The 14,961-nt window shown below is 38.6% G+C and overlaps 1 protein-coding gene across 1 annotated transcript; it reads right to left on the bottom strand.

Moving 5' to 3' along the window:
* LOC115988798 (protein NRT1/ PTR FAMILY 2.6-like) lies at positions 1-14,961 on the bottom strand. Its single transcript, XM_031112414.1, has 4 exons — positions 14,886-14,961; positions 14,565-14,782; positions 2,780-3,315; positions 1-1,081 (listed from the first exon to the last, which is right to left on the bottom strand). Exons 1-4 carry the CDS (start codon positions 14,959-14,961, stop codon positions 238-240), a joined length of 1,674 nt encoding a protein of 557 aa, XP_030968274.1. The 3' UTR covers positions 1-237.

Here is a 14,961-nt window from a genome sequence, read left to right as displayed (position 1 = left end):
CGCACATACAGTGATCATAAAACTAGTAATATTGCCCACATAATAATTTACACAATTATTACCATGATTTGTTATGATTAAATCAACATTTTTTCACCTTGGTCTACTATCAATTCAACTTTTATTATACACCAATTATAATAGTCCATATCAACGATTGTAAAAATATTAAATATGTACCTTAAGCCTACTAATAGAGAAATACAAGTGAGCTTCTTGCATTGTTCACCATGAGCATCACCTATTAGTGCCAGAATTACTAACTTCTTCTTCCTTTTCAACATTTTGATACCTGTATAAAGAAGCGCACACCAAGTAATAACCAAAGTTAAGCACTCCCACCACAACTAACAACCAATACACATTATCTAGCCTCCCATTGTTTATATTATTTGGTAACCATCCAGTAACCCTTCGGACAAGATCAATCAAAGCCGTGCTCAAATAATAGGCAATCCCTATAATCATTGCAATCATTGCAGTTGATGTACTTCTAAGTGCCACAGGAAATTCTTGATAATATAATGCAATTTGTCCTGGGAAATGAAATGCTTCTCCGATGCCAACCAAAACTAATTGTGGAAATAGCCACAAGGCCAACATGGGCACTATGGCCCCGGGCTGGCCTTGGAGATGGTGGGCTTGGGCTATTTTGAGTCGCTTCGCTTCCACTAGTGCTGAAATTGCCATACTTAGAATGTTTAGCACATGTCCTAACCCTATTCGTTGGAGGGATGTAGGAGACCTACGAGTTAGCTTCTGCCACATAGGACATAGGAAGTGATCAATAATTGCAAGAAATACAGATGTGGAGATCATGCATAAAACTAGGATAGACCCAGCAGGGATTTGAAAATGAGGCCCAAGGTGGCGATCCATGGTTAAAGCTTGGAGGATTGTCAAACTGCCTTGGACTCCTATTGGGGTACTTAAGAATATACCTGATAACCATAAAGGGAAAATCCTAATGAGGGTTTTGAGATCTTCTACTTGTTGTATTGTGCATATCCTCCAAGGTTTCGCAATTGAACCATCCGATCCAACATCTCCTTCTGTTTTAAATGCTGCACGATTGAGGAACCTGCATTAAGAGTGTGTTTAGCTTTTGTTTGTCAAATAAAGTATTGGCTTATGATGTTCTTATGTCAAAATGAATTATGAAACTTGAGAATTAAAATGATCTCCATATGATTTTGGTTGCATATTTCAAAACGTTAATGGCCATCATCTATGTTCTTTTTTCCATTATAGCTTATGTGTTAAGTTGATTTCTGGGAGTAACCTCAAAGGTAAGTTGATTTGGTAAACTGAATTTAGTACAACCTTCTACTAGCTAGAGACTAATGTGAAAAATAGGCGTTTCGATTTTCTCCAAGAACTTGCCCGTATATACCCCAGACAACCCCCTTTAGAGAAGGTGTGATTTGTCAATATTTTAAGAAAATTTTATTCAAATTCAATTCGATCCAAATACATTTACTACCATTGTAGTGCTCAAACCACCACCACCATAAGCAGCACTTCTATCATGTTGACCACGGATAGTGGAGTTCCAATGTATTAGTGTTCCACAATGACATAGGCATGAATGAATTAAGATAAGCAGAAGCTATATGTTGCATCCAGAATGTTGCTATATATACCAGATAATTAAGGGAGGGTAACTACGAAGCTAGAATCATTTTTTTTAGTTAGTCATGTAAACAACAAAACTGATTGTGATGATGATGCGGCAAAACACTTCTTGTGAATCTAAAAGCCAAATGAAAAGACAATTTAAATCATCAGGCAATAGCGCCAAAAACTTCACTTGGTACAAACCCTTGGCACACAGACATCACATCAAGATCTCCTTTTCAATGTGTGTTTGATCTACTCATGTTTATGATGACCTAATATGTCTTTAAATACGTTCTAGAACCCTAGCGCTTGGATCTCTAGGTCTCTATTCATCATGAGCCGCAAACTAAGAAAATATTTTGCCCGAGGCTTGACCAGTAAACTGGAATTGAGCTTTAATAAAGTTCAATTGGTTCAACGGCAATCAAGACCAGAGTCTTGACAGCTTTATAAGTAGTTTCTTGTGCCTTCAATGTAGTTCTTCTACCATTAATCTAGACACTAAAACTTGCACCACTCAATTACATGTGAACAAGGTTTTAGAAACGGGTTTGCTAGCACAAAAGTACATTTGACCCTAACAATATATATATATATATATATATATATATAGGGTTTAGAAAATTTGCTGAAGAGAGTGCATTAGAAAAGCGGGCAAATTAAAGTAGAAAACTGATCTTTTAGATAAAATGTGGCTAGTTGAATGAGAATGCTGTAAGATCCCATTATGTGAGATACTAGATGGACATATATAGTGCATTGACATGTGCTTAAATGCAAATTCATAGGAAGTATGAGTTCTTTGATAAGCTCGGAAAGAATGATCTCTAAGAGTCTAACAATACTTCAAAATGTATGTCCATAAAAAATTTGTTGGGAATTTTTGGAAGCAAGTATAAAATTATAATGGTAACCAAAAAAGAAAAAGTATGATAATTATTTTCAATTTCAAAAGTGAATAATTTAATTTCCATAAGCAACAGTAATCATGCTGTTCAATACTAAGGACACAAACTTCAATTTCTTACCCTAGAACGTTGGCTAAAATTTCATTCAAAGTTCTAAAGATTGGCACTTGGAAAGTAATTGTAGCAGTTATCTGTAAAATCATGATTGTATTGAGGCCAACTTTACAAATATTAATAACTCAACTTCATACCTGAAGCTCATTTTAGGTATTGTAGCTGTTTCTGTGATTCCATCATGCTTGTAGTAGTAATCCTCGATGTTGGATGAGAGTTTAATCTTCCATTTTTGAATAGTGGCAACAATAACACGAACTATACTTGTGAAGGGGCTCCCTTGTGGCTTATCATGAAGGTAGAAGCGGTTTCCCAATAAGAGAAAGGCCAAGCCAATGAAGTTAGTAATTGCACATATGCCAAATCCCACTCTCCAACTTACATTATCCTCAATGTAGACAATAGCCGTGTTGCTTACCGCAGAGGCAAAATAGAAAGTAAAGAAATACCAGTTGAAGAAAATTTCTCGATCCTTTGGCTTATCAAATTGGTTTGCTCCCATTGTTGCAATAGTAAAACGTGTACCTCCCAACCCAAAAGTTGCCATAGCTAAACCAGTATATAGGACTGCATATTGGACATTCGAGGGTGGTGTGCACAAGCTTGATCCATTATTACATGACTGAGGTCTCAGGGGATCAAGTATTACAGTCAAGGTTATGAGAATTATGCCCTGCAAAGGTAAATAGTTTGGATTATAAGAATGCTACTTATTGTACCTGTTCAAGTTGTAGCTTTAGTATTGCCTTAGAATAGAAGAGGGAAGAACCACACAAAAATGCTAATTATCCGTTTGGCTAAGATGTATTAAAATCTAAATTTTTTTTTGGGTTTTCTCTCTAGGTTTTCTCTGGAAACCCTAGGGGTGAAAAAGGGGGCTAGTATTAGCATAAGGGTTGCCGAAAGGCAAAGTTTTCTCTCCGTGCAAACGGTTGAAACTGTCTTTCTCAATAGATAATATGGAGGAGATTATAGATAGATGTGCTAGGTTAAAGTTGTCAGTGAGAGAAGTGGTGGAAGTAGCAATCCAGGCTCCATTGACAGAGGATGGACCTATCCTCATTGGGAAGTTCTGTACTAAGCGCAGGATCAATATGGAGTCAGTGGTTAGGGTATTGAGATAGGTTTGGAGAGCAGAACATAGTTTTGAGGCCAGCTACTTGGGTGAGAATAAGGTAATATTCCTCTTCCAATCGAAGGATGATATGGAGAGTGTTGTTGCTTAGTCCGTGGTCTTTCGACAAATACTAACTGCTCCTTCATAAGCTAGTGCATGGTGAGGCGGTAAAAGATGTCAAGTTCAACAGATCACCGTTTTGGATCCAAATACACGGATTACGCACAATGTGTGAAACTAAGGAAGTGGGCATGCGTATCGGCGCAACCTTGGGGGAGGTGGAGAAGGTGGATGCTAATGAGAAAGGATTTTGTTTGGGGAGTTACTTGCGCAGAAGGGTTAGTCTGGATGTCTCCATGCCACTATGTCGAGGTCATAAGGTGCGGCTAGGTGAAAACGGATTGAAATGGTGGATTTCAGATACGAAAGGCTCCCAATATTATGTTATTTGTGCGGAAAGATCGACCATGATGAACAGGATTGCCTGATGTGGATATGAAGTAACGATACACTGAGGCCAGAAGAAAAACAATTTGGTCCATGGCTGCGTGCGCCGCAAGACAGAAACCAAAAGCCACAACTAGTTTTGACCAGAAAAAGTGGAGGGAACAGTTTCGGGGAAGGCAGTTGGGGGGACATGGAGCGAAAGGTGGATGGAGGGGCTGTTTCAGAGCCGGTACCAATGAGCGACTACGACAAGCAAATAGAGGAGACGGTGAGGGTGGTGGACTCAAGGGCTGACGTGGATAGTTTGATTGATACGCCAGTTCATACCCGTTTCACAAACCTGGTTTTCTCGCATAGTTCAAATTTTGAACAACAGCTTCTGGATATTGACGACGCTATTAACGACAACGTATCTGCCATGACCTCGGTAACAAACCAGGAAGCACGGGTTGGATGGGAGAATAATGTGCAAGATGTGGATAAGGCCACACTGGAGAGGAAAGAGAGTACTCATGCAAATGGGCCACATGCTACAGCCCACGCCCAATCCTTAAAAGATGGGCTTCAGGGCACTTTCTTTAAGCCCATGCAGGAACCAAATAAGGAAATGGGCTTGACTCAATCTGGAATAGCTTTTAGCTTAGGGCCGTCCACTACAAAACAGCAAAAGGCTCAAGGCGTTAAGAAGACTAAAGGTAGTAACGAAAGAAAAAATAAAGAAAACAGAGACATACCTAGTAAGGACAAGAAGTTGGATGGGGAGGAAACTCATCACCAGAGAGATACTAACGCCATTGTTTCAACCATGGAGTATGAGATGATGGATATGGGAATAAAAAGAAGAGCAAGAACACCTCTGGCTGAATTAGAAAACAAGGAAGACAATGGGAAGCGGGTGAAAGTAGATGGTGAGATAAAGGAACTTGGCAAACTCTTAGCACAACACTTGGGATTGGCGGAGGCTGCTGCGTAGCCCCGCCGGACACAATGAGTGCCATCAGTTGGAACTGTAAGGGGCTTGGGAACCCCCTAACAGTTAATGCACTTCAAAAAGTAGTGTTGGAGAAAGATCCCACCTTAGTCTTTCTCATGGAGACTAAGTTTGATATTACGGAAATGGATGGAATAAAACAGAAGATAGAATGACAGCAAGGACTGGTGGTTCTGAGTATAAGACGGGCAGGAGGCTTGGCTCTTTTGTGGAAGAAACCATTGCAGGTTGATAATTTCATACTCCCTAGGGCACATTGATGCAATAGTGAATAAAGAACAGGGAATGAAACAATGGCGGTTCACCGGGTTTTATGGCCATCCAAAGACAAGGAAACGAGGGGAGTCGTGGACATTATTGGAGAGTCTTAGTCATCAGAGTAATTTGTCGTGGGTATGCATGGGGGACTTTAATAAAATAATAAATGCTAAGGAAAAGGTTGGTGGCAGAATTAGACCGGAAGGGCAGATGAGATGTTTTTGTGAGGTGATCAATAGATGCAGGTTGAGAGATTTGGGATATGTAGGTTCGGATTACACGTGGAGTAGACGGTTAGGAAGTCGAGGATGGGTGCGAGAAAGACTCGATAGAGCATTGGTGTCTACGACTTGGGCAGTTGCTTTCCCGTTAGTGAAGTTTTACCATCTGTCCAACTCGGTGTCCGACCATAGCATTTTAGTGCTCAAAGAAACTAGTCTTCCAAGAAAGCAACAGAGGAAGTCAAGATTGTTCCACTTTGAATCTATGTGGCTTGAAGATGAGAGACGTAAAAATGTGGTGGAGGAGGCATGGGAAAGGGGACGGACCAGCCACTCACAATGGCCATTTGAAGCTTGTCTAGAGGAGTGTCAAATGTCATTGAGGTCGTGGAACACACACACCTTTGGCCACGTGGGAAAGCAAGTTGCTGACTTACAAAGAAAGTTTCAAATGCTTGAAAACATGAAGGCAACTAGTACGGATTTGGAGGCAATTCATGCAACGAAAATGGAGCTAAATAGGTGGCTAGGCATTGAAGAGAAAATGTGGCAGCAAAGAAGTAGAAATAATTGGTTGAAGGCAGGGGATAAAAACACCACCTTTTTTCACACTAAGGCCTCAAACCAGTACCAACGGAATACTATTAGCAGAATTATGGATGCAAACAACAAGTGGCTGGAGGATGTAGACCAGATTGGGCAAGCCTTTGTGGGCTATTTTGAGGAGCTTTTCTCTACCTCAAGGCCGAAGGTGGAGCAAGAAATGATTGATGCAATCCATTCCAAGGTCACTGAAAGAATGAATTCTACTCTCACACAAGGCTTTCATGCTATGGAGGTGGAGAAGGCACTTAAGCAAATGCACCCCTTATGAATTCTACTCTCACACAAGGCTTTCATGCTATGGAGGTGGAGAAGGCACTTAAGCAAATGCACCCCTTAATGGTACCTGGACCGAACGATATGCCTCCCTTATTTTATCATCATTTTTGGCCTACTGTTAAATCCATTGTCATTGGCACTGTACTTGATTTTCTAAACCATAATGTGTCCCCTCCAAAATTCCATGACATCCACATTGTGCTTATTCCAAAAACCAAGAACCCGGAAAAGTGACTAATTATAGACCGATTTCTTTATGTAATGTGGCTTACAAAATTGCTTCAAAAGTTGTGGCGAACAAGATGAAATTGGTGTTGCGAGAAATCATAGGAGAGAACCAAAGCGCTTTTGTGGCGGAACATCTTATCACCGACAATGTTTTGGTGGCACATGATATGATGAGTCATATCAACAAAAAGAAGAAGGGTAAATGTGGTGAGATGGCTATAAAGTTGGACATGAGCAAGGCGTACGATTGGGTTGAGTGGGAATGTTTGAAACAGGTTATGAAGAAGCTCGGTTTCCATGAGAAATGGATTAGCACTGTGATGAGGTGTGTTTCTTCAGTGAAATACGCAGTTCGGATCAATGGGCAACCGTATGGCTTTATCCAACCTGTTGGAGTATGTGTGTTTCAAACACTTAAAGTATGTTTGTATCCCACATTGGTTAGAGATGAGTTTACATATATGTTTATAAACCATAACACCACTTAAGGGTTAGCTTGAAAGATAATGGACTAAGGGTTGGAGTTGGGCTTGGGTTGGGTTTAGGCTTGTCTCTATCTCTCTTGTTCCTCATTCTTTTTCTATTTCTTTTCCTCTAGCCCTTTTTGGTTCTGCCCATTGGGCATTAAATAAGCAACTTGTTGGGGCATTTAATGTGCAACCCGTTGGCTTGCACAGTGACCGTTACATGCAGCCCTTCAGCCCTCACATTAGTTAGTATATTAAACTCTATATTCCCTTCTTTAGCTCTTCAGTTTTTCAGCTATAGTAGCCGCCTCTTCCCTCTGTTTTTGCTCTGTTTTTTTTGCTCATCTCCACTAAAAATTTCAGCATCAATTTTTAGTTTTAAGGAAAGGCAAATTAAGGTTGTTCTTAGTTCTTCTTGCTTGAGTGTGTGATCAACTTGAAGAAATTACTATAGTCTAATCTTGGGGGTTGTTCGGCCAAGAGAGCCATTCACACCGAGTTCTACTCCGGGTGACACGAATCAACCTTTAAAGACAACGCATTTTGCGCGATTCTATAGTTTGTGAGATCTTTCTAACTCTATCTATTTATTTTGTCATTGTTAATTTTTTAGAGTTTGTATTGTTGAATCAAAACTTATTTATTTAGCCATATTTTCCAACACAACCAACCCGAGGGCTAAGACAAGGCGGTCCACTATCGCCCTATCTTTTCCTCCTGTGCGGAGAGGGCTTGTCTGCCTTGCTAAACCATGCGGCATAAAGAAATGCTATTAAAGGGGTGGCTGCCTCAACTAATGGGCCTAGAATATCCCATTTATTCTTCACCGATGACAGCTTGATATTTGGAAGAGCAACAGAAAGTGAAGCTACGAAAATTCAAAGAATTCTCAAAGTCTATGAAACATCCTCTGGCCAACAGTTAAACTGCCACAAAACTTCCCTGTATTTCAACCCAAACACTGACGATGGAATAAAAGAGAGGGTGAAAACTATGTTCGGTGCACAAGTTATTAAACCTCATGAAGCCTATCAAGGTCTGCCATCACTGGTGGGAAGATCTAAGAACAATACCTTTGCACAACTTAAACAGAGAGTGGCTAACAAAGTTTCAGGCTAGGTTGCACGGACACGCCATTTTTGGCATCGTGTCCGTGTTGGACACGTGTCGGACACTGGAACGGGTACGACTCGCCGAATTCCGGTGTCCGGCGAGTGTCTCTTTTTTTTTTTTCTTTTTTTTCGCTTCTCCAACACGGCACCGACACGCTAGCAGTGAAAAAAAAAATTCACAGATTTTGACATATAAACTTACCAATACCATTGATTTTGAGATATACCCTAGAACAAAAATTCTTAGAGTCTGAGAAGTCTAAGTTAAAACCCACATCTCAAGTTCTCAACCCACCCTCTCTCTGACCTCTGCCTGCTGCTGTTGCCGCTGCCCTCTGTCCCTTGCCAGGGCTAGATCGGGCCGATCGACGAGCTCCATAGACATCAACGCCGTGCCCTGTCTCTTCCGATCGGCGAGCTCCTCCTCTCTTCCTCGCTCTCTCACCCAGATGCCTTCTATCTTCTAGTCTAGTTCATTTTAACTTCTCTAATACTTTTTTATATTTCCTCTTTGTTTTGTGTGTCTTCTGCCAACCCCACGTGAAAGTCACTTTCAAACATTCAATTTCAAATTTTAACTATTGAGTACCATATGTCAGTGCCATGATGTCTTTGATATGCCATTGGTCCAAAAGAAAATAATTTATGTTATTATTTTGACTATTATTTTTAGTATCAGTATTAGTATTTGAACGTAGCCTATTTAAACTTTTGATTTGTACTCTAAACATTTTATGTGTATTATTGTACTACTTTAAGTGTTAGTTTACTTATTTGTAGTTCTTACATAATTTAAATTCTAGACATAAACATATTTTATGTCTAAAAATATTAAAAAATATGCTTAAATATAAAATGTAATTAATTATTTAACCACCGTGTCCCCGTCATGTCATGTCCTTATTTTTCAAAAATTGTCGTATCCCCATGTTTGTGTCCGTGTCGTGTCCGTGTCTGTGTCCGTGCAACATAGATGCAACATAGATTTTAGGGTGGAAGGAAAAAATATTGACGCTTATTGGGAAGGAAATTCTGATCAAGTCCGTAGCCCAAGTCGTGCCTTCATACACCATGAGTTGTTTTTTGCTACCCAAGAACCTATTTGAAGAGCTTACTAGTGTGATCAGACAATTCTGGTGGGGATAGACTGGGAATAAGAAGAAAATCACGTGGCTGAACTAGGATACGATGTGTTTGCCAAAAAAACAGGGGAGGCCTTGGTTTTAGAGACTTAAGAAGCTTCAATCTGGCTCTCCTGGCCAAACAAGGCTGGCAGCTTCTAACCAACTCCAACTATTTGTTTAGTCAAGTTTACAAAGCGAAATATTTTCCTCATTGCAGCTTTACTGAGGCGACATTGGGATGGAGTCCATCATATGCGTGGAGAAGCTTAATGGCGGCACTGAGCATAGTTCAAAGAGGTATGCGATGGCAAGTAGGAAATGGTAACAAGATAAGGGTATGGCATGATCAATGGATACCCAGACCATGCACGTACAGGGTGATTACAAAGGAAATGCCAAACTCCACTAATACTCTGGTTTGTGAGCTCATAAACAGAGCAACTAGTGAGTGGAATATTGACAAGCTCAATAGTTGGTTTATACTTAAAGATAGAGATGCTATTCTGGGAATCCCTCTGAGTTCAAGCAACACACAAGACAAACTGATTTGGGTTGAAAATAGGAGTGGGAAGTTTACAGTCAAGAGTGCTTACGCACTAGCATTGGAAGAGAAGACACGCGCCACCAGGGCTGACTATTCGGACGAGTCAGCTAGGAGGAAAATTTGGAAGTCAATATGGCTCTTGAAAATCCCACTGAATATAAAACACTTCGCATGGAAGGCAACTTGGGGCATTTTAGCCACGAAATCCAATTTGGCGAAGAGGAAAATAACATCGGATGGAATATGTGAGCTCTGTGGAGATAGTGAGGAAACAGTCTGTCATTTACTGTGGAGCTGTGACCATACCAAAGAAGTGTGGAACAATAGCAAATTCGCATTGCCGTTTGAAATCTCGCCACAATGGAATTTCTTGGATGTATTTGAGAACCTATAAAGGTGTGATCACTCTCGGCCTGGGCAAATGGAGCAATTTATAACAGTCTGCTGGGGTATATGGAAGAATAGGAACGACCTGTGGATGGGAGGAAAAGGAAAGGTGGGTAGAACAATTCTCAGGAATGCCTTGCATCTGGTGGAAGAGTTTCGGTCTGCAAATGAAGCAAAAAAAGAGCATCAAGCTAAACTTGTGCCGGTTGTCTCTTGGCAACCCCCATCTCAAGGATACTATAAAGTGAACATAGATGGTGCGGTTTTCTCGGATAAAAAAGCAAGCAGGAGCTAGAGTCTTAATCAGGGACGGCACCGAAGAAGTGGTCGTAGCCTTAAGCAAGAAGTGGAAGTGGTCGTTGGGTGCAATAGAAGATGAAGCAAAAGCTTTGGAAGTTGGGGTTGGTTTTGCAAAGGACGTTTGTATCAGAGATGCAGAATTTGAAAGTGACTCTTTGCTAGTCTGCAACGCCTTACAAGGACTAGGCTCGTCACCTGCTTCAGTAGTCACCGTGCTCGCTGGAATAATGGACTAAGTCTCGCACTTTAGGCGATGGAAGTTTACCCACACTAAACGGCAGGGAAATGTCCCTGCTTATTTACTCGCTCAACACGCTAAATACGTTGAGGATTATGGTCCGTTTGGATTGAATTTATTGTTGCTGAAACTGAAAACTGAAAACACTGTAGCAAAATAATTTTTAAATGTGTGAATAGTGTCGTGGGACCTATGAACAGTGCGCGTGAATAGTGCATAAACAGTGCATGAACAGTGTTTTTTCCTCTGTACAGTAAAATCACTGTTCACGAACAAAAAAAAAAAAGGATTGAAAACGTTGTTGCAAAACGTAGACGCAGGATTAAGTTGAATCCAAACAGGTACTATATTGCACGGCTAAAGGAAGTTCCTAGTCTGATAGAGAATGCCTATATGCATGACAGAATGTAACTTGTCCTTTTGTCTTAATAAAGATAAGTATTTCCCATCCAAAAAAAAAAAAAAAGATGTATTAAAATCATACTTACGCGTTTGGTAAAATCTTAAAAAAAAATGTTGTTTTTGTCAAGTACGCGTTTAAATAACAACGGTATAAAACTATTGTTGGGTTCACATTACCAAAAAGAGCTTAACTATGTTGTTAGGTTGTCCTACCATTTTTAATGCAATAAAACTTTAAAATGCAACAACAACAATAATAATTATTCACAAAGAATTTTGAGAAATATTATAGTCACAATAAAATCTCACATTATCCTCACAACACTTTTAGTGTGTTAAGCTTTACAATAACAATAACAATAATTTAACTTCTCGTACTCCAAATTGGATTGGGCGTTTTTTGCCCAATCCGCGTTTGCGTTTTTCAGTTTTTTTTTTTTTTTTTTTTTTTTTTTTTTTTTTTTTTTTTTTTTTTTTCACGCGATTTTCCCACAAGCGGCTACTGTTCATGCACTGTTCAATGAACAGTAGCCGCAAACTTTGACTTTTCAAATTTTTTTGGACCAATCACAGCATATCGTGTACTGTTCACGGACCCACAAATTTCACTTTTCAGCAACTTTTTCATTAAAAATGGGTCCCACGATACTATTCACACATTTAAAAATTATTTCGCTACAGTGTTTTTCAGTTTTCAGTTTCAGTTTTCAGTTTTCAGCTGTATCCAAACGGACCCTTCTCGTACTCCAAATTGTAATAAATGAAAAACACTTCATGTCAACAAAAAAAATAAAGGAGCTCATTTATAATTGGACTTCTTGTATGAGGTTTTTGTCTCACAAGACCAGTAATTATGATGACTACTTAAGGTAACACTCTTACTAGGACTTGGTCAAAATATCTTGATCAAATCATGTCACGGACAGAATAATCTCTCTCTCTCTCTCTCTCTCTCTCTCTCTCTATATATATATATATATATATATATATAACCGAAGCCTTTGCTGGCCCCACAACTTTCCACGTCAGCACAATATTTAAAAAAGCACAATATTTAAAAAATAAAAAATAAATAAAAATTATAACTCCTCAAAACCCTAGCAACCTTACCCCTCTCTCAAGTTAAGAAATATAAAGCCACAGTTTCTGCAAACTCTTTCTTTCTCCCGACGTAGGAAGTCCTAAAACATTCAAGATCTACAAAACCCTAGCAACCTTACCCCTCTCTCAAGTTAAGAAATATAAAACCACGGTTTCTGCAAACTCTCTCTCTCTAGACATAGGAAGCCCTAAAGCATTCAAGATCTACAACGCACGGTATAGATTTTAGCTTATAAAGTTCAGCTTTTGTAAGGTTAGTTTTGTTTATATATTAATTAATACATAGTACTTTGTTCACCATTGAATACTCATATAATCAATTTCCAATTCAGTGTTCAAGAATTAAACCAAAATTCTAACTGCGCTATCATAAAATATTATTATTAGTATGAATTTTATGGAGTTGCGGTGTTCAAGAATTAAACCAAAATTCTTTTAAATTATCTATAATATTTTGTCCTCTGAAAATTTTATCTCTTTGATTTTAGTATATTGTGTTTCTTAAGCTATAGAGAGATTTTCTTTGGTTTCTGCAAACTCTCTCTCTCTCCAGATGTAGGAAGCCCTAAACGCACAGTATAGCATTCAAGATCTACAACTCACGGTATAGATTTTAGCTTATAAAGTTCAGCTTTTGTAAGGTTAGTTTGTTTATATATTTAGTCCTTACGTTTAGGTTTAGGTTTAGGTTTAGGTTTTAAGAGATTTATATATTACTACTATGTGGCTGAATTTCCCGTGACATCAGTTTTATATTTTTAACCAAATACATCAGGAAAGCAAGAGAAGGCGCATAAATATTTAGTCCTTACATTTAGGTTTAGGTTTAGGTTTTAAGAGAATATATTACTACTATGCGGCTGAATTTCCCGTGACATCAGTTTTATGTTTTTTTTTTTTTTTTTTTAATTTGTTTTTATGTAAGGTTAGTTTGTTTACATCGGTTCTTTATTTCAAAGATAAGGCTTTTATTTCTACCGCAAGAACTATTTAGGTATGTATCCCTTGCAAGCACACATGAACTTAAATTGTCTTTTAATATATGCATGCTTTATTATTTTCTAATAATTTTCCCGTGCATCGCACGGATTAGCGACTAGTAAATACTTAATTCAGAAAAAAAAATATATATTTAAAAATATAGATTCTAATAATAATAATTATTTCAAGTACCTACATCCATGCTTTTCAACTTTTTTTAACTAAAAGAAAAAAGAAAAAGTTTTCAACTTTAGTTATTGGCTACTTCTAGAAGAAGCACTATACCTGGATACCTGCTTCTTGTCTTCGTGGTCACTACTCACTACACCACCAATCACCACACCAACTTTGCTATTATTGCCACCACTACCACTTCCACAACCATCAGTAAGGCTTACCGTGCTTATAGAAAATAGGGATTTACTAATGTATGTCTTAAACCACCAGTAAGGTCCATTGTGCTTATAAAATAACGATTTACTAATGTGTGCCCTAAATCGTTATTTTATATAAACACGATGGGGTATATATTAGTGAACTATTTTATGAAACTTTTTATAGAAAAATGAAAAAATAATTAATTAGTTTGACCATTTTTTCAATTCTCCATAAAAATATACCCAAAATAGATAAATAATGTGTAGGGCACACATCAACCGCACTGAGACAAAATATTAATAACTTTCAATGTAAGCCAAACATAATAATATTCTTAATTAGAAATATTCTTTTCAAAGATGTAATCCATCACACACTGTTATTAAAAAAAAAGTCCAACACACACACCCACATAAAAATAATATTAAAAAAATGTTTGTGTTCTCCAATATTGTTTTTGGAAGGTGAGAGAGTGTTTTCTTTTTGATAGAAAAGGTTTAATCTCTTCCTGATTAGCTTGGAAAAGATGTATAGGATGATTAATTGCTACATCTAGCCAATAATGAACTCATCTATCAAAGAAACCATCTGCTTGCAAACACACTCATAAAGTACATAATAAGCTGAGTTCGTTACAGTCAAGAGATCTATCAATTGCAACAGAGAGTGTAGCAAGCATAGCAACAGGCACAAACACAACAGAAATGCATCTTGCAGTAAGTTGCAACAGAGTAAGAGTATTACCAGCAAAGAGATAGAGGCAGAAATTGCGGCAACAGCGAAAGAACCAAGGAAAGAGTCAGCAACTATTGCTCCAATGATCGGAAAAAAATTGGTGCTACCATTTGCTATGTTATAAATCTGAGCTGCGTTTATGCTTTTCACATTGAACACCTGAATCAGAAAAACGATCAGGTTTGCCAACCATCCTACGCCTCCAAGTGTGAAGCCCGCTGCCGCTCCTGGTTGACATAAATAGAAATAAGGCACATATTGGTCCAACACATTCTGTGCATGTATGTGTGTGTTTGTGTTTTAGAGAGAGAGAGAGAGAGAAAGAGAGACCAGTGATGAAGGGGAAGGTGATCCAGCCACCACGTTTGGGACCAGAGCTCGAAATTTGGGCTTCTCTACCTTCCAT

The sequence above is a fragment of the Quercus lobata genome, chromosome 1 (genome assembly GCF_001633185.2).
Source record: "Quercus lobata isolate SW786 chromosome 1, ValleyOak3.0 Primary Assembly, whole genome shotgun sequence".
NCBI lineage: Eukaryota > Viridiplantae > Streptophyta > Magnoliopsida > Fagales > Fagaceae > Quercus > Quercus lobata.
The sequence above is the reverse complement of the archived record's forward strand: the minus strand, read 5'-3'. Positions and strand labels throughout refer to the sequence as shown.

What these genes read in the sequence shown, in the direction of transcription:
- LOC115988798 (XM_031112414.1), bottom strand. Translation starts at nt 14,961, where the DNA reads ATGGAAGGTAGAGAAGCCCAAATTTCGAGCTCTGGTCCCAAACGTGGT. An exon ending in CTGCCTCTATCTCTTTGCTG is followed by an intron (nt 3,316 to 14,564) that starts GTAATACTCTTA and finishes TTACCTTTGCAG; the next exon opens with GGCATAATTCTCATAACCTT. An exon ending in ATACCTAAAATGAGCTTCAG is followed by an intron (nt 1,082 to 2,779) that starts GTATGAAGTTGA and finishes CTCTTAATGCAG; the next exon opens with GTTCCTCAATCGTGCAGCAT.